We start from the raw sequence: 24,796 nt of genomic DNA, 5'->3' as shown, positions 1-24,796 counted from the left end.
GGCGACCACTTCTAAATATTCTCCGGACAATTGATACCTCTACTCTAAATATTCTCAGGACAGTCGATACCTCTAAATATCATCCGGTCGGTTAACACCTCGCCACCCTGATAAGGAACTTCCAGGAGCAATATCCCCTCCATCATTTTCATTGTTCCTGCTTAGTATTTAGACTCCGAATAATGACGGCCGAGCCAGTCCGAATCATAAGCCGATACTGCAGCATCGTAATATTGGTACTCAAGAGCCTTCGACTCTTGAGAAATAAAGTTTTTATATACATCACTACGAGAGTTATTTTTTACGTGACACGAGACGCGACTATCGCGAAATTTTCCAAGTCTCGAACGAACATAGAACTCGAAGTATTGTACGAGCTTCTTTCCTTCCGAAGAAAAAAGAAACTGGACCGGAAATACGTACGAACATATTCAGATACAAAGATCTTGCTGGCTGAACGTAGACCATGAATCTGGTAATTTATTTTCGCGATAGCGATCGATCCAACCGATTCTTCTCGTACGCGTTCCAGCTGTGACAATTCTGTCTCGCTCTAGCGTTAATTTCAAAAGCGTTTTGCATACCCGTCGCATAATATATCCATAAGAAACGTTCGAGTACTTTGCCGTATCTTTTCTTTTACTTAGGAAGCAAGATATACGAAAGTTTTAAATCTCAAACGTCGTTCGTCGTCCTTGCTACCGAGAGCACGCGTCGTTTATACGCGGCATCGCAGACAAATACGCGTGTATTCGAACAGACATGTAGGAATAGTCACAGTGAATCCAGCGACCTCCGGCGTACGAAACGGGAACATCGATAGTTTGTCGTTACATCGACAGTCCGTGACATTGGAACAGCGATACGGAATACATAATGCGATGGTTCCTTGGGCGATGGAAATTGATATAGCCAGAAAATATAACATATGGGAGGATGTGATACGCATTATAAATATTCGCGCAAGTAAACATCGCCGTGAAATTAAAATTAGTATGATAAATCCATGGAGTCCGATTTACGAAGAGGACTCGTCCCGTGGAATAACAATGCGAAGCTCACGGCAAGACTGGACGTTTGAAAAATTGAACACGAACCAGCCAGACGCATTTATCGATTCACCTTTTTATCTGCTCTCTAGTATCTACATACGCGATATACTCGCGTATACCTCACGCTTTCGCTCGACTACGCGAATTATCCGTTTCGACAAAGATTACCGATACGTCAGAAAAGTTATCGACTACGTATACGGGAACGGTTCATGTTCCGTTACGATACACGTAACAACAAACCATGAAAATAGAGCACGAATGTTTTGTCAGCATGTGTGTTTGACGGGACTGAATCAATAATGAGGCGGGGTCAATATTTCACGATAACAAGCGACAGATTATTTTTGAATCGTTCCCCCGACGAATTATTCGATACGTGGAAATATCTCGTGCATGGTATCGGAGGCGCATAATGCGCGATAACGTTTTTAAGCAAAGTAAGCAATACAGCGGGGCTGTATGCTACGTTGGCAGGAACGTCACACGCCTCGGCAGTGTACGAGGCTGCTACTCAAGTTTATACATCGGTGGTGCCATCCATTGACATGCAGTCTCATTACGTATTTCTGCTTGGATAGTTCGCAAGTATTAGCGTTACCAGCCGCGCAAGCGATGTCTTCGAAGTTTACGTCTAACGAAATTTCTACGCTTCGAGTTGAAAGATTCGATATTGCCAACAAAAGTTGTACGAAATTATACAACGTAAATTTTTGATGCAGAATTTTTTACATTCTTTTTCGCTTTTATTTCGTGATCGCCGGTTACGTGTAAATATTTAACGCGACAGTGAAAGGGTCTGTGTCCGCCATATATATAGGTTTTCTAAAAATTGACACGCACCGACAAAAATAGTCGGACTTCTTTCACCGGAATTTTCACTTTTCGTCGATATCGTCTGCATGGTAAGGTTAGGCAACAGTTCAAAAATCTTGTACGCAAATTTTCGAGTCCATGTGCGTCGCCAATAATATACGGCGCGTCACCGATTTGACTGGACCGCGGCCAAATTGTTTTGCGGTCGTTTATGCGCATCTACTTGCAAAGGGATACTTTTTCACCGCGTCTAATCACGCATGCGATTTTTTCCACGGACGGTGAAACGATCCCTACGTGGAAATGTAAAATACAAACGCCTCCTAATATAATCGATATCGGTCAAATAATAATCGTCGAAATGTACGAACCAATGAAAACGCTTGACCGTAACTTCGTCCGTAACAAAGCGTTATTATTCGAAAAGATCACAATTTGAATACAATTTCAATCAACTGCACCAAGTGGAAATTAAACCATCGAAAAAATGATAACGGCGCGTGGCCAACAATTTTCATTGCGAATGATAATTTTCATTAGGATAAAAATTTTACTTTTGCACGCCGTTCTGGAGCATCGTAAAGCAGCGGCGTTGTGCGTTGTACGAGAACAAGTTAAATAATTATCGAAAATAATCCCGTATCCTGAACGCGGTCGACACACGGTTGCGATATGCAGCCCCGCGTTATGACAATATCAATAATAAACGCTACGATCATAATTACGAAAGGAACTAGCCCGCATTACGGAGAAATTGACGACAAACTTCGTGTATCGTAACGGACTATATTGCGTAACCGTAGATAAGCACGTATGCAGATAATGATACACTGACTCACGAAAGTATTTGAATACTAACCGTACAAAACTTTTATAACCATATCGCACGTGTCGTATAAAACATTCTGATATTTCATTTAGCGCCGTAATGACATACGACCGCGTCACGATTACATCGCTACAACTTGAAACGAATCTAAAAATCTACCTACGTACGAGTTACGAGTAATTTGGTACGAGTACATATTTCGTAGAAGACACGAGACTATTTAAACGGTCGATTATTCGTTCTATTAATAAAACGTATTCGATACTTGTTATACGCTCGTAATAATATATTCGTAAAAGATATCTACGAGCGTTGGAAAATACTTGCACGAGTCTAGATATTCGAAGGTAGCGAGGATAAAACGAAACAAAAAATGAAATGGAAATAAAAGTACGCAGGATGAACAAGGAAGCAAAGAGCGAAACGCGTTTCGCAGTGACTACACAGCTGTTGCAGATGAGACACAGCAGACACAGCTCACCCGAAATTGTCCACGTGACGCGTGCAAATAAAAAAGAAGCATATCCGATACGGCCAGTCACGGCTATCGTTTGCACGACAAAAATCGCCACCAATTCTCCGACGAGTCCACAAGCACCTGCCTCACGAGTCTGTCATAAATACCACCGCCAATTAGACCTCTATTCAATCGCCTATACGTTACGAAGAAAATTTAACTCACGACGCGGTACGTTGCCAATCGCTCTAACGTGTACATCGATATACGTCGTTGAACGATTTGCGTGGATTCGACGCGAAAATTCACGAATACGCAGAGGTTATGACGCACTACACGGTTCAATCGGGAGAAGAACGCATCGCCGCTCGTATATACGGGCTGTATCATCCTTGACGAGCGATAGAAAACAAAAGAGATACGAAGCACGGAATCTCGATAAATATCGCGTTGTTAATCATCGAGGCACGATGAAAACTTCCTGCGCGTAATCCGCGTGCCGTCCAAATGGAACCATGACTGTAGCCCAATTTCTGTCTTTCGCCGTGCTCCTCCGCCCACCGTGTTTCCCGTCTCCAGGCAACCGAAGCTTGCGACTATCCCTGTGTATATGCGCGCGTGTTTCTCTCTACATACGGATAGTCTCTGGTTTGCTTGTTGGCTATAGTGCGTTCGCGTGTACATATAACGTCACGTATACAGAGAAATAGCATCGATTGCCCTTTAGGCAACGGGCGCATGGACCTGTATTATGTGCTCGCCAATTCCCATCGATTCGTACGCGTTCGATGATATGTTCCATTAACGGTTAATTTGATGGTAAAATCGGAACGTCCGGCGGAACAACTAAAAATACGTTTGATTAGTTGCGTGCCGTGGCCAGCCGATTAGGATATTACCTTCGCTTCGGTCGCGGATACATTGACCGAGCGGAAATAGAGTTTAATCGAGCAAGATGAGTAGATTTATATCATCTTGGAACTTGAATGTCTGGGAATTTCAGCTACGGCTATACCTTATTTACATATCTTTATTTTTCTTTTAAGCTTTTTCTTTTTTTATCAGATCTTACATTTTATTGTCGCAGTATGTAACTTTTCTATTCGTACGAAAGTATATGTACCAAACGATACGAAAAATATAGCTGGTCCGGATTAATTAGCGCGTCGATGTTACGATAAATACGATGCTATGAAAACAATGTCTGTGGTCACTCTATGGTGTACCGTTTTGTGGTCGAACGAGAGGAAATGGAGAATTCGAAAGAGACGAGAAAATATATGTCGTTCTAGCTGAAAATTTGTTTTCTTGATATTCTGGGTTTTATATGGATTTGAATGGTTTTCAAGTTACAAAATGTTTCGAGTACTCGGAGATTCGTGACTATTTCTGTTTCTTTTAGTTAGAGTTGCTGCAGAAAAATGGTCGTTTAATGGTATTTATAAGATATATATCGAGGAAACGTCGTTACCGTTTCTTATTTGCTGAATGTAGCAAATAAGAATATATAGACATCTGGATGTTTTATCGGTTCGAACGGCCGGTGGTTTCGTATTGATGTTTTATAAATTGGAATCTATAAACTGCTTAAATATATTTTGTACAATTTCCTTCGACGAATTAAGCAGGAAAACGATTTAACGTTGATTCGATGATAGAGAGCCATACATATTTTTCAAAGCACAGAGATGTTAACGCTCTTCTTTATTAATCTTTCGAATGGGACAGATACGTTAGTAAATGAAAAAATGTAATGCCCGACAAAATGGAAAAATTGACTTTGTCGAAGATAGATATCCGGAATCCATTTTTATTTCAAAACAAATACCGCGCATATTACAATACATCCCGATAGCAATTATCGAATCGATTTTGCGTTACAGCTACTGAACGAGAAACTTTGAATACTGTTTATTCATCCATTGATTGCTACATATGTAGTTTCAAACGCATGCACAATATCGCACGATCGTTTATCGCGAATACAAATGTATAATAGTGGCGATTATGCCCATCAAGAAATGCTAACTGAAATCAAGATAAAGTCGACCGAATCGATGTGTTTCGATGGATAAAAAAATGCCAAAAATATCAGAAACGACGAATTATTTCTAGGTTTGCTAAAAATTAATTTGTAGTTCTCGAATAGTACAGCGTGTACTAGACGGACAGAAATGTTCGTTTCATCTTTTGCATTTCATTTAAATGTTATAAGATCCACTCGTTGAAATTAGATGAATCGTAGTAACGCAGGAGATGTCTAATTGGTTTCCTTTCTTGAGATTATCCGCAGGCAGTTTTTATCATTAAAAAGTTGTTTATCGCCGGCAAAGTTCCGCGGAGGGGGACAATATTCGTCTTGCGTAACTTCAACGAGTCAATACGATACCAAAAACAACAGTTGAAATATCTTTAGTTTCATCGAACTAAATACACGCCGATATTTAGCTCAGTGGTGGGTGAACTTCTTGAAACTGTAAACATCAGAATCAATAGGAAATTCGTACTTCATGGAAACTCGATCAGAAAACAACAGAAAAATGCTTAAAGTTTCTGAGGAAATTGCCAATAATTCAAAAGATTCTATTATCGAAAGGATCGACGCTCGTCGCGTTGGCTTTCTACGTTCGAAATCGATTTAATTTTAGAAGACTCGTTGTTATCGACAGTTTCGTATCTCGACTTTGAAACGCGTTGAATATTTTAGACCGAATTAACCTGTGTGACGTTAAGATTTAGGATAATACGTAGGATAATACGTAGGATTAGAGGAACGGATACATCATGCGTATGGATCAAAGCGAATCATTAAATACGCAAGATATCTAACAGGTGGCGCCGGTATTCTAAATAAGTATGCAAATTTCCGCGTAGATTCCGGTTTCTTTGATTCTACTTGTAAAGAGAGAAATAAAAATCCGTAATCTGTCGACAATCGCTCATCTTCTTCCTTTTTCAAAAGAAAAAAAAAGGAAACAAAAAAGAAAAAAAGAAAAATACGAATCCTCCAGTAGACAGAACAAATATCATCCAGCGCTGGTTTTTTGGGGAGGCGGACGATCGAAAAAAGAAAAAAAAAAAAAAAAACAAAAGTACAAAACACAACAAGCGTTTAAACCTCTCGTGTAAGTAAAAGCGTGACGCGGCAGAGCGTGGCCTTTCGAACGAGATATCGGATTTCGGATTTAAAAGAATAAACGGATTAGTCGGTGGTGAATAGCGCATCTTCGAAGATTAATAGGGGTGAAAGTTAGGAGTAGAGCGAGGCCGTGTTGCACGCGCACCGCCATGATGATCGTATCGCATGCAAAACGGGTAATTGAATTATTTCATCAGCATTATTGCCTGTGACGCGGAAACAAATGGAGTAATAATGCCAGCGAAACACGATTCAATCGGCGAGCGTTTGATAAAATAATGTTTGTTAACCGGTAGCGTTCGGATCGACTTTGGTGAAAAATCGGCTGATTCGTTAAGGGGTTGTTTCAATGGCAGGAACACGGATATCGTTGATGAAAAAAAAAATCGCTTCTCGAAATTGCCTCTTATCCGTACTAATACGTAAAGCCGTGGATAATTCGTGCGCTGGAATATTTGGTCCGTTTTATGCTGAATTTTCATGAACGGCCATTAGGAATTACGTTATATCGTGGCGAATAAAACAGGGATTTAAAAAAGGAGGTTAAGTGGTATTGAGAGACTCTGAGTAAGCTACTTTTCCTTTTTACCACCCACCCCCTCCCCCTCTCTCGCAAGGTGTCCCCAAGTTGCGATTTTTAAAGAGACGACCGATTTCTTGCGAAAAATCAAACAGCGAAAGGGAGTAGGATTTATATTTTTCAAAGGAGTACGATATTACTCTGTATATCCTTTTTATGTTCTTCTTACATAGTGTTTTGCAACGATACGAATTAAAGACGATAGATGGTAAAATGAAAAGTAATGGCGAGGAAGAAAGAAAATGTCGGTGAGCTTTCGAATGAAATGAAATGAAATGAAATACGATGTTGTGGTCATATCGTTATTATTATCATAAATATTCTTTCGTATCGTGACAAGCTGAGGAACATAACGAGCATCGATACCAAAAAATTGGCAAAAATTCCGCTAACATCGTCTCTATTACACAAAGAATCGTGAAACTATGCTGCGTGCACGCGAGATATCTCTCTCTCTCTCTCTCTCTCTCGTTCTCTCTCTCTCTCGCTCTCTTTCTCTCTCTGACACTTTACACTTATTTTATTCTTTCTTCTTTCTATTAGACGCGTAATATCTCGTTCGAAAATATCAATTACACCGCTCTCATGCGTTTTTTTTTCTCTCCTTCTCGTTTCTTCGTCCTCGTCTATTCGTTTTTATTTGTTCTCTTTGGCTAATTCTCCGAATGAAACACGTTCCCTATCGAACGCTCGCTCGCGTTAGCTACGTAGAAACGATGACGGTTTCAAAAATACTTATTACAATTAGAAAATCATGTAGAGTATTATTCAGTCGTTGCGATCCTTAATCGATAATTCGTAACTAATACTAGCACACATCGCTCGTTAATACATAATATACATATACATATACATATATATACGATATTCTTCGTATCGCTTCTTTCTTTCCTTTTCCCTTTTTCGTCCTTTTTTCTCTAATTCGATCTTCTCGTTCGATCGTCATGCCACGTCCGACAAATAAAACGGCAAATAAAAGAATAAATAAATAATCGTTCGAGCGACGCGAGTCGCAAGACGTGGAATTTGTGCGCGTACCGATTCGAGGCGAACGATGCACCGGCGTGAGCAACAGGAAACAACGTTCCAAACCGGAAGCAGACGGGGGAGAACAGTAAGCTCGATATTCATTGTAAACAGAACGTGACTGTGTAAATCGCTTTTGTTGTTCGTTACGTACGAAGGCGTGTCACACGCGGTTGACAAATGTATCGGAGGGAAACGCATTAAATCGAACGGTAAATGGCTATTAATTTAATAAACCGAATACGTAATAACCTTCTGCCGATGGAATTACACGGTGTGCACGCGGATAGAACAGAGAAGCGTACGGATAACAAACGACCAAATTTTTTCTCTTTTCCAACCGTAAACGGATAAACTTTTCTTTCGCCAATGTTCTTTTCTTCCTCGTTTGTTCGACCCTTCTTTTTTTTTTACCTTTTTCTCCTCTTTCGTCCTGCCCTTTTGTTTTGTCCGTTGCCGCCTATTTTCCCCGCACGAGAACTTTTCACGACGGCGAACAATTCGCGCGGGAAGAACGTTGTGGCGCAACAGCACCATCTTTTTTCTTCGGTTTCGTTCATCCTCCTCGATTACAAGAATATTAGACACGATAACAGTAGCAACGCAAAGTGACTCGTCGAATATCCGATTCATCAGGTACATCTACTCGCTCGCTGTTTCTTACGCACTTCGATATTTTCTTTCATTCTTCTTGTTCGTTTAGGTGAATCGCGTGATGCGATAGAACCGCTTTGTTTCTTTTTTTCAAAATTAAAATCGACGCATGGCTGGAAAGACAGAGTTAAAAGAAGAAGAGAATTAGAGGCAATGAATAATGGCAGTGAGAGACGGATATACAGACAGATTATACACACACACATATATATTATATAGAATATACATGTATATATATATATATATATATAATATATATATATACACACGCACATATATATATATATACATCCACGCTACGAGTTTAGTCCTTCGTCGGGCTTTATAAAAGTATGAAAAAGAAAACTGTCATTTTCATCTTGGAAACGATGGTACCGTAAATGGAGTACTACACATTGCGAACACACGATTTTCTGCCAAAGAGAAAGCAAATACATAGCGTCTAATAATAAAATATTCCTCGGACGTTGCCCGTTTCTTCTCCGATTTTTGGCCGATCACGGATGTACCTCTTTTCGCGAGAAGTTGGTTCGTCGATCGGCATCATCATAGAGAAAATTAAGATGCCGCGATATAGCTGCATCCAGTTGTCCGCGATTCACCGGCGAATTTCCCCTGTCCATTGCCTCCTCTGCTTTGCCTTTCTCGCTGCTGCTCCATTCGTTCTTTCAGCTCGAGCCAACCGACTTATCCAGCATCGAAACTTCCTAATAACTCGATTCGTCTCGTTTTCTTCTCGTTCGATCTTCGGTCGCGTTCCTCTTCGTTTCTCTCTGACTGTGGTCCAGAAAAGGGTGTGACGCGGCACGTGCGTCGCCGGAGGACGACCATCGCGCGACACAAAGCGGCCTGGACTTTCTTACAAGCACGTCGATTTATATAAACAGCTCCAAAGCGCGCGTAGTTGAATGCGGTACGGTTAACGAATGGCGATCAAAAGGAACGCGAACAGTCCCAGGACCAGCCGGGCCGACGGCAGCCGCATCTCCGACCTGGACGAGCCAAGAACTGAAAACAGAGAATACACAGGCTGCTGCACTCAAAGTTCTGCGTTCGTTGGATTCGTCGCGTGCTCGCGGCGATCGTTCGCCCGGAACGCGATGGATGAATAAATGAATTTATACCCACCGCTTCCATTTTGGCTTTTAGACGTAGGAAACGGGTTAAGCGGAGTTTCGACCAGGCTGAGATTACGTTTTCGACGATGTTTGAACAAGAGAATATTATGAATTTTTGCCTCGGAGCAGAGACCAACGCGGTAACAGACTAAATCGCGTATTTGACCGCTGTTACTGATACGGTAACGTTGTACTTTTAACCGAGAAATGCTTCGACGATCGTTTCGAGAATGAACAGAGTAATCGGAGAACGCGACGAAAGCAAATTATTTGCTGGAAGCGAGAGCTACGAATTTCTTAGATCGTCGAACGAATGGAATTTATCGACGCTCATGATCGACCTTTATGAACATTGTTCAGGTTAAAATCGTCGCTAATGGATCGAATTACCGATCGACGTTCTCCATAGGGCAGCTCTTTTTTTCAGAGAGAACAAAGCGAGGAGAAGGGGAGCGCGACTACAGGGATCCCCTTGCGTCGAGGCGCGAAACTTTCCGAATTAATACGCGCCATTCTACGTGCTAATACATCGCTGTGTAGTCAGCGATGTAGGTGCTGAGCACCGGGAATTGAAAGTAATAAAACGACGCTTCCGAGCATAATAACGCCTGCAGAAAGAAAAAAAATCAAATTGAGGGTACGCTTATGCTTTAACAGCCGCCTCCGGATGTAGGTCATAGAATTTCGATCGAGGCTTTCGAACGATGATGGATGACGGATTTTCTACGCGCTACTGCGAATGAACAAAAATTTCTCCTTCTCTCTCTCTCTCTGTCTGTCTCTGTCTCTGTCTCTGTCTGTCTCGACGATTGTACGCGATGGCAAAACGATAAATAACATAGATAGAAGAGAAACGATTTTTGGCCCGTCGACGCTCGATCGCTAGGCTGCGCTTTCTCGACCCACTAATTAACCCCTGACCATGGTGACTTGATTTACACTGGCAGTCCCGATCCAGTCACGGGCTTCGATCAAATATTATTCAATGCTCTCCGAGTGAATTAACTAACCTGGATCGCTGCAGTCACGCTTCAAGGCCTCGAATAACATTTGAACGAACCGCGAGCGAACCGTGACCGTAACGCGGCTCTGTCTCTTTTCTCCTGGTCTCGTCTGTCATCCCCTCCTCGCTCCCTTTATCACCAATTCTATCCGCATAAACGACGCTTAATTACGACGCCGGTTAATCGGTAGTATTACCACCTTTTACAATGCTCGTTTGTGCCCGATAGTTAATTTAGTAAATTTAAAGCTGAACGCGTTCCTAACTATACGTAAATCGCGCAAACACCGACCGCAGGCTAAATAAAGTAACATGGCCGCCGTGGATGCCATATGCTGCCATTAATTATCGTTAATAATCGTCCCGTTCGCTATTACGTCGTATTATAGTTACACTTTGTTACAAACACTCGGCGGCTTCGCTCGTGTATATTATATATTAACGTTTATTTATCGTGGCAATTACGCGCAATGAGCGCGCGGTTAATTCGTCCGCAAATCTGACTATCCAGCGGCTCCATCGAGGGAAAAAGGCGAATGGATATCACCGGTGGAATCGGCGATCGATACGCGATCTAACGAGCAAATATTTCGTTTATCAGGTAACTTGCTTTGCCACGAGCCACCGGAGAAACGAATACAGAGAAAGGATGGATGAAACGAAAGAGGGGCTCCGCTGCTGATGGAAACTAGAAGAGCCGCTTCTATAACGAGGCAAACCGGCTAACTCAAATAACAAAACCAAGTTTTTTACAAGCCACGATCAATGAATTCGACCGTGCGTTTTTTTCCTCCAACGAGATGATCTCGATTCGATTGTCACTGTCACAGCGGTTATTATATAACGCTTCTCCGGTGCACCCACGAAACCTATATCGCGTCCTTTCACTTCTTCCCTCCGTACATTTATTTATTTCCATTTATTCGTTTTTCGCTGTCATTGATCGCTATAGCGACCGTCGTCGTTGTTTCGTCGTCGTTGTTTCGTCGTTGTCATTTTCGAGAGGAGCGCGGCGCGCCGCTGAAGTGCGGCTCACTCGACGCCAAATAATCCAAAGCCGCAGCAAATAATCCTGGAATACGTCGGGAATTATCTTCGCCGCAGCCTCGGATTAGCTGGCGTGAAACGAATTATTTGATGGCGTGCCGAGCTATTTGACGTTAACCAGGATAATTCGACCGGTCAGATTATCCCGGACCACGATGTGGACAAACAACCGGATGCTCGGCCGTCGTGCACAGCCCGTTTACGGCTCAATGGGAGAAACGAAAGGAAAAAAATAGCAGACATGCCAGTTGCTCGATTTAATCGGTCAAAACCGGCTTCGTAACTCGTTGATCTGTAAAACGGACGTCTTTCGTTCGACAGAGTCGTCGTAAACGAGCCACGGATTGAAACGCTACTGCGAGTTTCGAATTTGCCTGTAATGCTTTGCTGTTTAGCGCGCGATCGATGACGTGCTCTTTTAATGGATTTGTTTTTTTTTTTTTTTTTTTCATTTTTTAATCTTCGTGTAGAAGTGACACGGTTTGAATTCGTTAACGCTATAAGCCTACGGCGGTGATCGCGCGGTTTAAGTAATTGGTTTTGCTAATTAAATATTGGAAGCGTATATGTGGGAGTTAGGTAAAATGTGACGATGTTTCTGGCGATGATAATAGGAGAAACGAATATTCGTTGATTTAATTAGATTAGAACGAGAACCACCATCTCGAACAGCCATACCGAACACGACGATTTTTCTAACGAAGATACTCGGCTGTCGTAGATAAAGTGGCAAGTTTCTGAAGAATAAATCGTCTTTGTCTCAAAATTCACAATCTGTCCTTCTCCTCGTCTTTAAGATATTTATCGGAAAGTTTGGAAATTTCGGTATCCCAGAAACTTATCGTCGCCTTTTAATCCCAACGGTTCTAGATTCTTCGGAATACTAATCTTCAACGTTTATCAAACATCGTTATTTCAGCCCAATAAATTCTCTGGAAATAACCAATGAAGACTCAAAGTTTGAAAGGGAAGACGGCAATCCCACGGTCTGCAACAGTAAACCAACCCCCAACAGAGTATCACTATCAAAAAGTTCAATCAACGACGGGTGGAATGCTTTCCATGAAGACTCCCTCCTTGTAAACACCCCAAAAGATCTAAGAACTCGCTAAGCCTATTATACGACTTAAGCGGCCCTTCTCCTCCCTTCGCAAGAACGCTCTTTCATCCCGTTGCGATCCTGAAATTTTCTGCCTTTCGATCTTACTTTCTTTTTTCCTTTCGAAAGTCGAAGCGTCAAGTTGATGGTAAAAATTCACGAAACGTTTCGTTCTGGAAGAAAATTTATCAGATTTTTACTTGTCAGAGACTGCGATCGAAGAAGGCTGAATCTCTTTCTACAATTTCGAGTAATCACTCGTACGATTGTTTCACAGAATATCGTACTATAGAAAATTATAAACCGTGAACCTGTTTCTATATTTACATATTAACGTACACACGTGGTAAATACTAATATTTCTCGATCGTAGCAAACACGAACGAAGTAGTGGTAAATTTGTTTCATAAATTCGACTGCTAATTACGAAATTGTTTCTCGAGAGCTTGATACAACAATGATTCTTAAATGACGAATAATAACAATCGTTTCTCGTGTTTCTCAAACTTAATAAATCTTCTAACGATAAAAAACGATAAAATTCTAAAAACGATAAAATTAGCCAAAAACTAGGAGAGTTAATATTGGGTCGGCAACTACCACCTAATGGCAAAATCCGCAATCTCTCGGTTGCCAACCCAATAATTCGACAAAAGAAAATGCAAAGATTCGTTTTACCTTTGACTCCAACGTGTCCATCGGGTTTCTTCTGGCCGGTCTGGAAGTTGGGTGGCGGCTGTAGGTAGTTGATACCGACGATGGTAGCCGCTGGTTCGTAGTGTATCAGCCTCGGTTTGTCCTCCTCGGTGCTGACCTCGGTGCTCTGCCAGTAAATGTCGTATATCGAGGCGCTGCATCGTATTTTCAGCTTGCCCCCCGCGAAATGGTCGTGCGTAACGAGGAACTGAAGGCCGATCTGTGAAATGTGCCACTCGGACTCGTTCGTGTCCAAGGGACTGTACGTGCGGACGTGCGACTTCAGCGGCTGCGTGTGACAGTTTGTACGAACAGGTTAAACAGGTGGCCTGCCATGTTCGTGAAAATTCTCTGGCTCCCGTTCGGCTTTCCACTTCCCGATAATTAATTTGAACGTCGTCGTATCGATTTAAGGACAAATTTCAGCCCGATTAATTGGTTGCGACCGAGGAATTTGCTAATCGCTTCTAGCGTTTCCGATAACAAGGTTTCTACGACGTTTAGGGCTACTTGAATCCTTTGTGGTCTTCGACTGACGACAGTTTGCGAACCTGATATGTTGCGAGCGTAAAATGTTGCTACTTAATGGCTATTAAAGGCGTCATTACGTTATAGCATCGGAAATTAAGGATCCTCCCGAGGCAATTTTCAGAAAAATATTCGCACCATCGATCTTCGTCATCGTCGGTTGATTTTTCAAACGATCGATACGTCGACGAATCTCTCGAACGACAACGTCCGATTTTATAGTCGAAACTGTCTACGCTGTCTATATATCGGGTGCTTAGTATTTCGTTAATTATTCCAAAACTCTATCAAGTTTCAAGCGATACTTTGTTCGGCGTTTGTTCGGCGTATTTCTTAGACGACGACATTTATCGTTAGACTGGGATTGTCAATCGAGCGCACCAGGTGCTCGATATACCGTTAATTATTCCGCAATTTTATCGGGCGTTAAATTAATTTAAATTTATGTTGCAATATCTGCTTTCGACCATCAATTTCCAATGTTTTAACGAAAACTTTATAATGGAATATTAATGAATATCGAATCCGTTTAAGGACAGATCAATTTAGAATCATTGGCGAGTAAAATGTAAAACTCGTGCAGAAGTCTAAACGAACGGTGTAGTAACAGACGAAAGACGGGCTTTTATCCTAATATTTTACAACGAGAGAATCGTTCGAACTATCAAAAATGTAGCGTCGTAAGTCCGCGGAATTTTCACGAAAAATTACGAATTGATTTTTCGGAAATTCGCTACTTCCACTGCAGATATTTTCTTTGAAGAATAATATGATTTTTAAAAGGGTGTACGGTGTCGCGTAAGAGCAGAAGACAAGCGCAGCGGCTTTCTGTCACTCCAAACTGCTGATAAAGAGGAGGGTGCACGTCAAAAGTATCGGTATTTCGAGCAACAATGCGATTTTATCGCCGGGCACGCACGTAGCACCGAATTGATAGACAACCGATTCGACAGGACCGTGTTTTGATAACGCCGTCATTACACGTCCAAGAAACTTCGATTACTTTTTGTTCTCTCTTTTATTTTCCTCCCTTATTTTTCGTCATAACGTTGCAACGTTGCTTTTTCCGTAATATGTCATTTTATTGAAGGAATAGACAGGAGAAAAACGCGCGACGAGGTTTCGTTAGGTAACATTTCATCGCGAAATCAAATTTCCGTGCCTCGTTCCGATCGGAATATGCGTATTCATCTCGGACAAAAATGTCCGAAATGCAGTATTTCGCGAAATATTTCGCATCCTGATGAAACAAGAAACGTTTCTCTAGAAGAAGCTTGGCGAAGATATAATTCGAGTCTTCAACGCGACTTAATTAAAGAGTAAAACGTATCGACGTTTGAAACGTGGAAAAGCGAACGACGTTTAAAACGTGACAATTTAGAAATTGGATCCACCGACAGATTTCACCCACGAGGCTGTGTATTTAAAAATCGTCTAGAATTTGATCAGCTGAATAAACTTGGCTGTTCTTCGCCGCAAAAAAATATAAAGCTTCGAGGTGACAGGGGATAGCGTGGGACACATCCGATCAAATTATGGAGCAAGGTCAACGAACTGGTCCTGTATTCGATACGACGAATAACGAAAAATCTTTGGCTACGAACGAAATTAGGACGAGACACCGTGGCTTGGAATAAAACGAAACTCGAGAATAACAAGAAGAATCGACAAACTTCAATAATAACAAATATATTAACAAATTCGTTATCGTCTATGGAATAATATCTGGCAAAGAAGCAATCAAGCGTATTTGACAAATTTTCAATTCGGTTGGATATTCAATTTTCGAAAATGATGCTTCCAGCGCAATTTTATAATTCGCAAGTAGTAGCTGCCTGATCTCATTTGTACTAGGAATTTCGATCCAAGCCCGTATAATTCAATTTCTCCACTCAATTTCGCTTCGCATCAAGATAGAACGAATGAAATTGAGAACGAAACCACGTATTCGACGTCTTGCGCGTATCGCTACACGAAAGACGCGACGAAACGATCGAAACGACCGTAACTCCTGTTGTCTTCCCTCCACAGCGTACATCTATTTCAACATTTTAATTCAATTCTGTTCTATTTCGATGGATGACAAAAGCCGGGAAGCTGAGCCACGGATTTAGCGCAATCGATACCTCGCTGCGTTCGAGTATCGCGGTGTATAACTGGAAACTCGCTGGAGGAACGCGTCAAGACGATATTATAATCCGCAACTTTCATACGATCGAATAATCTCGAAACAAGTATCTTGCAAAATCTGCAGAAACGAGTCTGCGGACAAATCGATGACCCAGAGTATCGTTGAAAGCGTCAGGTTTGTCGGGATATCGTAAATACAAATTCATCGGTTTGGTTAAATTTCGCAAAAACCGTGGAAGAATCAATGCGGAATAAATTGCGTGAAAAAATATCTCTGGATTCTCTTTTGCAGTCGCGATATCCAAAGGTATAAAGGCGCGTTATAAATCGATGGAAAAAGAACACAGGAGCGTAGCGTTGCCGCAATTTGATTGCAACCCCTTAATGGATTAAATCCATCAAACTGCGCAACCGTAGTTCCTCAACCGCCATAACAATTAACTCTAAAATCTCAGACGCGATCCGCTAACTGTTTCCTAGCCAATGCATCCGCCGCGTAATGCACAGTCTCGAGGCATTCGTAACGGCGAAAAGGGGTTGTAACGCGAAACGGGGCAGGGGGCGGGGGCTGCTTGGTTACGTCTTACAGGAGCCAGAGAACGAGAACAGAATACGGCACGAGAGGTATGGGAAGACATCGGTGATAGGAGGTTAGGAATTTGTAGCCGCTATTCACGATTTCATATAGCAAACCGTACTTGTCGATCGTTGATGTACCAGGTGAGATTGGCCGCCGGTTTACTCCGTCCGGATGTGCAGTTCAAACGTAGCATATCGTCGATCCGGTATTTCCTCCTTAACCCGTGTATCGACGGCCCTTGAGAGGGTAATTCTGCGGAACAAGAGACGTCAGGTACACACGGGTCCCGGAAGTATGCGAAGCATGTTCGAAACACCGCTTTGACGTTCGACCGTTTCCTACGTGTGTGTATATATACACGTGCACGTACGTACATATATATATATATATATATATATAACAAATATATGCATATAGATAGGACGTCGGGTGGTTGGGTTGCAGGGGCGGTGGCGGGGAGGGGACTTTTCAAGATTCCCGGATGCACCAACCAACCAACCAACCAGTGTACTCACGTGTGCACAGATCGAGCCGATAGATCCGACCGTGTGTTCTCGCCAACGCACCAACAGCCTGCCTGCCTGATGAAAAATTCTTCTTTTATGCCTGGCAATTCGGGCTCGCGTTTCGATATCGGAATAATGCATTCGTAAGAGAGACAGCGTCGTCCCGATCCTCCCTTACACAGAATTCACCGTGCCAAATGTTTCTGCGGAAGTGTTTTCGAAGCGGGATGCGTTTGATACCTTTCGTTTCGTCTCCACACCGATGTACATGTACGTGCGAACGTGCGTGCACCGTTATACAGGGGCTTGGTAAATTGTAATGTAACGAACAGGGGTATACCTCGTAGAAAGAACCGGTATAAAGACGTAGAACAAAATTTTTCAATTATCGTTTTAGTTACCGGAGGCAACGGTTCTAGCAGGCAGTTTATATCGTTAGCTCAGGGGATTTAACCTAGGCAAACTTGGTCGGTGCGTTCTATTAGGGTAACCAAACAAAAAGTGGTACGTAAGAGGAGTAGTAGGTCATACAGAGAAGATCATTTTATATTATAATTAATTTTCTAATATAAAAGCTTAGATGTTTGCATAATATCGCGTGCTTGGTTATATTCATGGGATGTATCAGACCTTTTGTACGAAAGTCGCGAGTGTATAAATTTTCATTTTTGTATCGAAGAACGGTCGAGTACCTTTCTCTCGTTCTTAATTACGTAGATTAAAGAGACGAGTGTTACAACAAACACAGCACGATAATGTAACGATTATGCCGCAACCTTAATTCATCCGATAATTTCACGTTGAATCGTAAATGTTTATATTTTTCACGATAGTGGCGTAAGAACGACGGATACGTTTCGCGCAAAGTTTAGCTGTTAAATCCTAGGGTACCCTGTATATAACTAAAGACACGAACATACATATACGTAGCCGGATCTGAGAAGATTCGCGTGTTTCGTTTTTCCATCCGCGGATATAACGGGACCGTTTAAGCATACGGATCTCGTGACTCTCTTCTTTTTCAGCCCCCTTATCCTACCCTTCTTTGTTTCGTGTCGTTTTCGTGATTTGCGAGAGCCTCTCGAGTTCTTTTTTTTTCTCTCTCCCTTTCTTTCCCCTCCTGTATGCTTTTTTTCTTTTTTTTTTCTTTTTTTTTTTTCGTTATTCTGCCGGGGAGAATTCACTAGCCTCGCGATCGTCGAGGAAGGAAACGTGGGAAGAGCGCGGAGGAACTTTCCCCGACCAGCGAGCAATGCTCGGCTCCGATGTAAAAATTTTCTCTTACCGTGTGGTGCACACGGTAAGGTCTTTTTATTGTCGTTCTTCCTTCGAAATTTGGGACTTATTAAAAGTTGAAAAAAAACTGGCGAGAGGGTACGGTCGTAGGATTTCATCGTTGTCGCGAGTTGGAATATTCTAAGCATTTTGTTCTCCCTGCACTCGTTCGTAATCCTCGTTAAACCGTTTCGGACACGAATATATATATTCTATCGGAGCTGGAGCTTTCTCTCTCGTAAGAAAATTTCACAGTTCTCTGTCTCTTTCCCTCGACTGTCTGTTTTCCATGAAAATTCGCCACATGATTTTGTGGCTGTAGAAGTAAATGAAAAGAATAGAAAGAAGAACGGTTTGTTTGCACAGCGCGCTTTATCTTATCTCGTTTCTCGGAAATTTCCAATTTTTCGATACTTTTCTAATAAAAATAATCCGAATATAAATATCGGTTTCGAGAGTTTCGTACGAAAAATTCCTTTCCGCGAAACTTACCGCGCTATAATACGAGGAAACTTTTCCAACCAACCGCGAGATCACCGGAAATAAAGGATCGCGACGAAAATTTCTCGCCAGAGACAACGAACTCTGATTCACTGGGAAACGGCGTGCAGGCAGCGACAAAATTCAAAACGATCGGTGTTTTTGCAGTGTTCGTATAATTGTAATTCGGACGAAGCGACGGTGTCGTTTCGTGGAAAACACGGTTAATTCGATTCGAGTCCCGTTTGTGTTAACGCGGCAGGTACGAATGAATAAAACAAATTGGTTGGAGAGCCACGTTGAAATTGAATATTTATGTAGAAATATTCACGAAAGTGGATATTTACGTAGAAAGGAATTCAATGATTCGTAACAAGATGAAATTTAGACACGCGCTGTGTACATTACCGCTCAAAAGTATCTCGATACTCGTAGGTTTCCAGCAAAATTGGATAAGTAGAGGTACGATCGTTTTATCCCGTGCGATCAGCGTTTCTTGATAGAGAATTTTATCCTCCGATCAGCACGTAGATTCCAAGTATTATGATTTTTAGAAGCTAATTCGCGGTGAGAAAAATATCGCCAATCTGTGTGCATTAAGTAGTCGTCGCGCGTGTCGTTGCCTCGTCTTACAGCGAATAATCGAAATTTGTAGTCTTTTGATTCTATTAAACGATACCAAGCACTATTTGCGATCGTTAATTCGTTATTAATTTACGTAGCTTGTTTACATTTAAATGCTGTTACTGGAAATCGAGGAAAATGTTCGGATACTTATAACGCGTATCGTCGATCGTGTATTTCCAACCAACATCGTCGTATCTCTCGTTAATGAATCAAAAACAGATTGGTTTATGAAAATTCAATAATTTGCGCCCGCGCACGCGAAACTTCTCGTAAAGTTCGCACCGTTCTCTTCTCTCTTAAGCTTCAGTCAGAGGAGTGAACGTTGCAGCTCATTAGCTTTATTTCGCATCAACCTACACATCGCCCTTGGACCGCGTTTACAACGGATCTGTTCTACGTTACTTTTACCCTCTATTGGTGTCTTAATCATATTTTCCGATACGGCAACTCTCGTTCTCTTTCTCTCTTACGTTGCTTGCAATTTAGAGACGTCTATGTTCCCCTGGCCTACAATTTTCCGGTTAACGCAGACGAGAAATTTAACGACCTCGTAAAGTGCTCGTTATACCGTAATTCTATTCGAACAAACGACAATTGCGTATAAATTAATACATCAAAATGATAACTCCGGTTGTCTGACTCTATTCCACGCGAACAATTAAGAAAGGCTTTCTAAATACTCCGGTAATATGGAACTGTCGAAATTAACGACGCTGATTTACTTCTCTACGTTTAATAAAAAGTTTCTTTCGCTTCTACCAACCCTCCGGTTCTTACAGGTATCGCTTTTCGTTCGTTCCATAATGCCAACGTCGTGTAATTCGTCACAGCAATTTACGAAACATTTTCTTCCTCGATAATTATTTTCACGTTCGTAGAAATATCATCGTCGGAATGTGTTACTTTGAATCTATGGAGTATAAATCTTCGTAATATACGATTTAAAATAATGAAACTTGATTCTTTAAGATTCCGTGAAACGTGACGATCTGGTCGTTATAACACGAGCAAATTGGCAAATTCCGGCTCTCGTAACCGAGGTTATTATATGATACAGGAAATTTGGATCATCTTTATCCATACCGATGCAATATTAAAAAGTTAAAACCTACTTTAGAAAAATTTGTCTCGAGACGCGTACAGACTACGAAGAAACTTCGAGCTTTTCAATTTTAATTTCCATAACGCAAAACGCGTGGAAGATGATCAGTCCGATACCTATTTCGATATGTTAATTCACGATACCGTCGATAGGATAATTGATTTCACTGCTCTTTCGATTGCCTTTACCGAAGCGATTTATTTTCTTAAAAAATGTATTTTCCTCTTTCTCTGTCCTGTTTGATTAACTTTGCGGTCACGGTCCGTGAAAAGGGTAAATTAAAAAATTATATATCTGGCATTTGCATCGCCATATGAAATTTATAGAAAATTAAACTGTTTGTAACTTGAAAAATAATTCTAAAATCGCACCGATGTGCGAAATTTCTTCCTACCACGTACGTTTTAACATCCTACATGATAGATTCATATGGAATTTACTATAATGATATTTGTTTGATATTTGAGTCTTTATATACATTACGCGAACACGTTGCATACTGACACGTTCGCTCTTTTATCGTCGTTGTGCTTTTTTGTTGCTTTCCACAATAACCGAATACGATAGAAAATATAACATTTTTAATAAACATAGGAAAAATATTTTTCGTTTATACGAAACCAAACTCTTTGATAATCTTCCACCGTCTCTCTATATAAGAATAAAAATTACTCAAATTTATATCGCGTCGCATTTTGCGTTATGGAAATTAAAGTTGAAAAGCTCGAAGCTAGTTGGAAGCTTGTAAGCGTTTCGAAACAAATTTTTTTAAACTAGCCTTTAACTTATATCGCGACAGTATGGATAAAAAATGATGAAAATTCCCCGTATTATATAATAATCTCAGTTACGAGAACCGGAGGGTTAAACTGCGATCGAGTAGTTTAATATTTGTTCGAAACAAATTAAACATATTCCCCTTGTTACTCTCCTAATTACATCGTTTAACAAGTTTCCGTTTGCAGCAACTCGACAGAGGCACGAGACGATAACCGAAACCGTCCTTTTGCCTCGATACGGAAACGTATCGTCAAACGAAAGCGAAGGAACGCTCCTTAAATTTACATTCCGCAACACTCGCGATACACAGGAGGAACCTGTTCAACCCTTTCGCGATTGAAACTTCGTTACTCTGAGCTCTCCAATTTGTCGCTCGACGAGCTGCCAAGTGTTGGCAAACGTTCTCCGCTCTCGTACCGAAATTCTCTTGCTATATCCTCGGAAAAAAAAACAAAATTACCAAAGAAGGAACAAGAAGAGACGAAAAGTGAAGCGAGCGAAACGTCGACTTACTAATCTCGAGGCATTTACAAAGAACGAAGTTAATCGGAGGAATGGTTGGCAACTTGTTACAGTTTCTAACGATTAATATCCGATTTGAAACCTGTACGAAGACTTTAGGCGTTCGTTCGACCGCATTAACCAAAGAGTTGATTAAAAAGAGCGAATCGCTGCAGATTCTATGGGTCTCGCGCAACTTTAAGTAGATCTCGGTATGGCGAAAGATCGAACCGTCGAATGACCTGTTTTTCTCAATTAGTTTGTAAATGTGAACCGGCGATTTTTATACAGTATCGTGGCAAAAGGATCCGAGAATGCAAAATTGAAGAGAATGCGCATAATACGAAGACAACGCGTAAAATATCCAAAGTGAACTGTATGATAATGTTTTCTATTATACTCCGTGTGCAAAACAATTTTCTACCGGGCTTCTATATTTTTAATTACACTCTGAAAAACGTACGAATTTGCATAAAAATTCGTTACAAGATACAAACAAGGCGTACACGATTTTAGTGCCGATGTATGGTTTCGTACAGGTTCCTCGTATTTACGAGCGACGGCGTAAACTCGCTCTGACAGTGGCGAATCGCGCAGCAAGTTTGAAAATGGGGCGAAGCGAGGGGCAGAGGGTTGAAAAAGAAGAGTAGGAAAACGTAACCCCGGGGTGGCTTCGTTCCCTGGGCGCCTAAGACACCTAATTCCCGTTCATTCCGCCGCGTGTACCCGCAGTATTATCTTCGGCTCGGTCCACAGCGATTCGCGTAAGCCTTTAAGTCCACCGAGCCGGTGGCTGGCATTAATTCGCAGTTCGAAAGTGCGCTCGCAAGCCAACACAGCTTCGGCTATGTACACGTGTACGTGTACATATGTACACACGACCGAACCTTTCGGTTCTATGTACCGCTTATGGCGGCTCGTAAAGTAAAGCGGCTCGAGTCTTTGACCGGAGGGTTAATAAACACGTTCTCTTACCGACTATGTTCATGGTGCCTTGGACGCAGGCCGTCTGGAACGAAGGAGCATCCGCGGACACTTCGCAACTGTAGACGCCCGCTGCGTCCAGTTCCAGGTTCGTCAGGGCAACCCGGGTCGAGTTGCTTTCGCTTTTCTGCAACAGACAGGATAGTCGTAGTCAGTCGTGTATCGCGACGGTCGTTTCTTTCGCTTAACCCTCGCGAGCAGTCGCCGTTCGCTTTTCTACTCGAAGCTCTTTTCAGAGGTTTTCTTTTTCTTAGAGCTCGTCGATGTACGACGCAGGAGGAAGAGAAGGTTCATAGTCTCGAGATGCATCGGGTGTATCGCGAGATCTTTCAGGCTTTCTCGCGGATGGGGGAATTGTTTCTTTTTTGTAGATTAGAGATCGTTGTCGTTATCTCGATTTTATTTCTTTTGAAATACATAGACATATTCTCGTCCAAGCCAGACTAGAGACTCTTCTAGTTATCGCGACTCTGTTTCTTTCTGCAACGGGGAATAAAGGTATAAATAGCGCGAAGAACGTGGAGATATATTCTTGTTCGAGTTGAAAGGGGCTAATTCCGATAGAAGGAAGATTTTTTTTTTTTTTTTTTTTTAGCTTAGGAATTGAATATTTTTCGTATAAAAGCGGTTTTACCATATTCGTAAAGCAGTTACATTATATTCGTAAAATTTCCCCAACAAAGTACAAATTGTTCGTTTTACCCCCTGTGCCAGTCGTAGTGTTAAAACAATCCTCGCACTCATTCATAAAAACAAAACATTTCCGTTCTGTAAGTGGTTTAAGGTTTTCGCATAGTACTGTAATTACTGCATTTGTTTAGTGCAATTTCAGTTCCATTAGAAGTTGAAAACAAAAGACACGGACGAATAATTAATCCGTGCGTACGTTGCACACAGCTAGGACTCGAAGATAAATGAAAAATATACAACGTCGGCAGATGTATTAAACATCGTTTCGAATCGGTTGTACAAAGTTAACGTTAAACGAATGTCCGTCGGACATGTTCATTCCGAAGGTCGAAATATGTCAGCGTTTGATTTCTATTCATTCGGATTTGTCACGTTTGGACAAGTCGGATGATGCAGGTGCGCAACAGAGCCGAACAATGACGACAAATGTCTTTTGTTTCCATTGTCATTTACGAAGCCTATTGTCCACCGCCATTTACCGGAATATTCCAGAACAACTCTGCTTTCTTTGATCTATTTCTCCTTTTAGGAAAACACCGGTGCCAATTTTACGTTCGATTGATATCAACGAAGGAATCATCGCCGTTCCATCGCTATCGTTCGATCTTTTGTTTTATCGCTTGATTCGAAACTACGCGACCATTCAAGAGCGATAAACTGCGCAACGAACGTAGTACGAGTGAATCTCGGGCAATCTGTCACGCACACCTCTGAATACTTATATTTAAATATTGATATCTATTCCCTGGAAAAAGTTGAAAGAGCGCATCTTTCTTCCGCTGGAAAATTTTTCATCAAAAATCCACGACATCTTCGCGTCGAAGAAATAATTATTTCGCGATTCTTCGTCGTTCGATTACGCTGTCGAATGATTAATCCGCACCACGATGCTACGTCACCGCTCCATCCGTCATCCAACAGCGCACGAGGAAAAGTTTCAAGTTCCTACTCTGTGACTAGTCTTTTGTCACAACCAATCCTGCATCTTCGATGCCTATGAATCGGCTCTGACAATCGAGGATTTATGACTCTACCTGTCCATGCACGAGCAACCTGTGCCACGGCATGGAAAAAACTCGACACAACAAAAAAAAGAG

At 41.6% G+C, this 24,796-nt stretch overlaps 2 protein-coding genes across 2 annotated transcripts in view; both read right to left on the bottom strand.

Moving 5' to 3' along the window:
• Positions 1-3,997, bottom strand: part of LOC126928800 (choline transporter-like protein 1) — a 51,662-nt gene extending 47,665 nt beyond the window's left edge. Inside the window, exon 1 of the mRNA XM_050744609.1 lies at positions 3,179-3,997. The gene's annotated coding sequence lies outside the window, so the exon portion shown is untranslated. The remainder of the gene's footprint in view (positions 1-3,178) is intronic.
• A 3,012-nt stretch (positions 3,998-7,009) lies between these two features.
• LOC126928819 (cell adhesion molecule 3-like) overlaps positions 7,010-24,796 on the bottom strand; it is a 37,648-nt gene continuing 19,861 nt past the window's right edge. Inside the window, exons 3-6 of the mRNA XM_050744661.1 lie at positions 23,001-23,136; positions 16,873-17,006; positions 13,499-13,805; positions 7,010-9,561 (exon numbers count right to left, since the gene is read on the bottom strand). Coding sequence (XP_050600618.1) covers positions 9,473-9,561; positions 13,499-13,805; positions 16,873-17,006; positions 23,001-23,136 — 666 coding nt within the window. The 3' untranslated portion in view covers positions 7,010-9,472. The remainder of the gene's footprint in view (positions 9,562-13,498; positions 13,806-16,872; positions 17,007-23,000; positions 23,137-24,796) is intronic.

Source organism: Bombus affinis, chromosome 2, assembly GCF_024516045.1.
Source record: "Bombus affinis isolate iyBomAffi1 chromosome 2, iyBomAffi1.2, whole genome shotgun sequence".
Lineage (NCBI taxonomy): Eukaryota > Metazoa > Arthropoda > Insecta > Hymenoptera > Apidae > Bombus > Bombus affinis.
The sequence above is the reverse complement of the archived record's forward strand: the minus strand, read 5'-3'. Positions and strand labels throughout refer to the sequence as shown.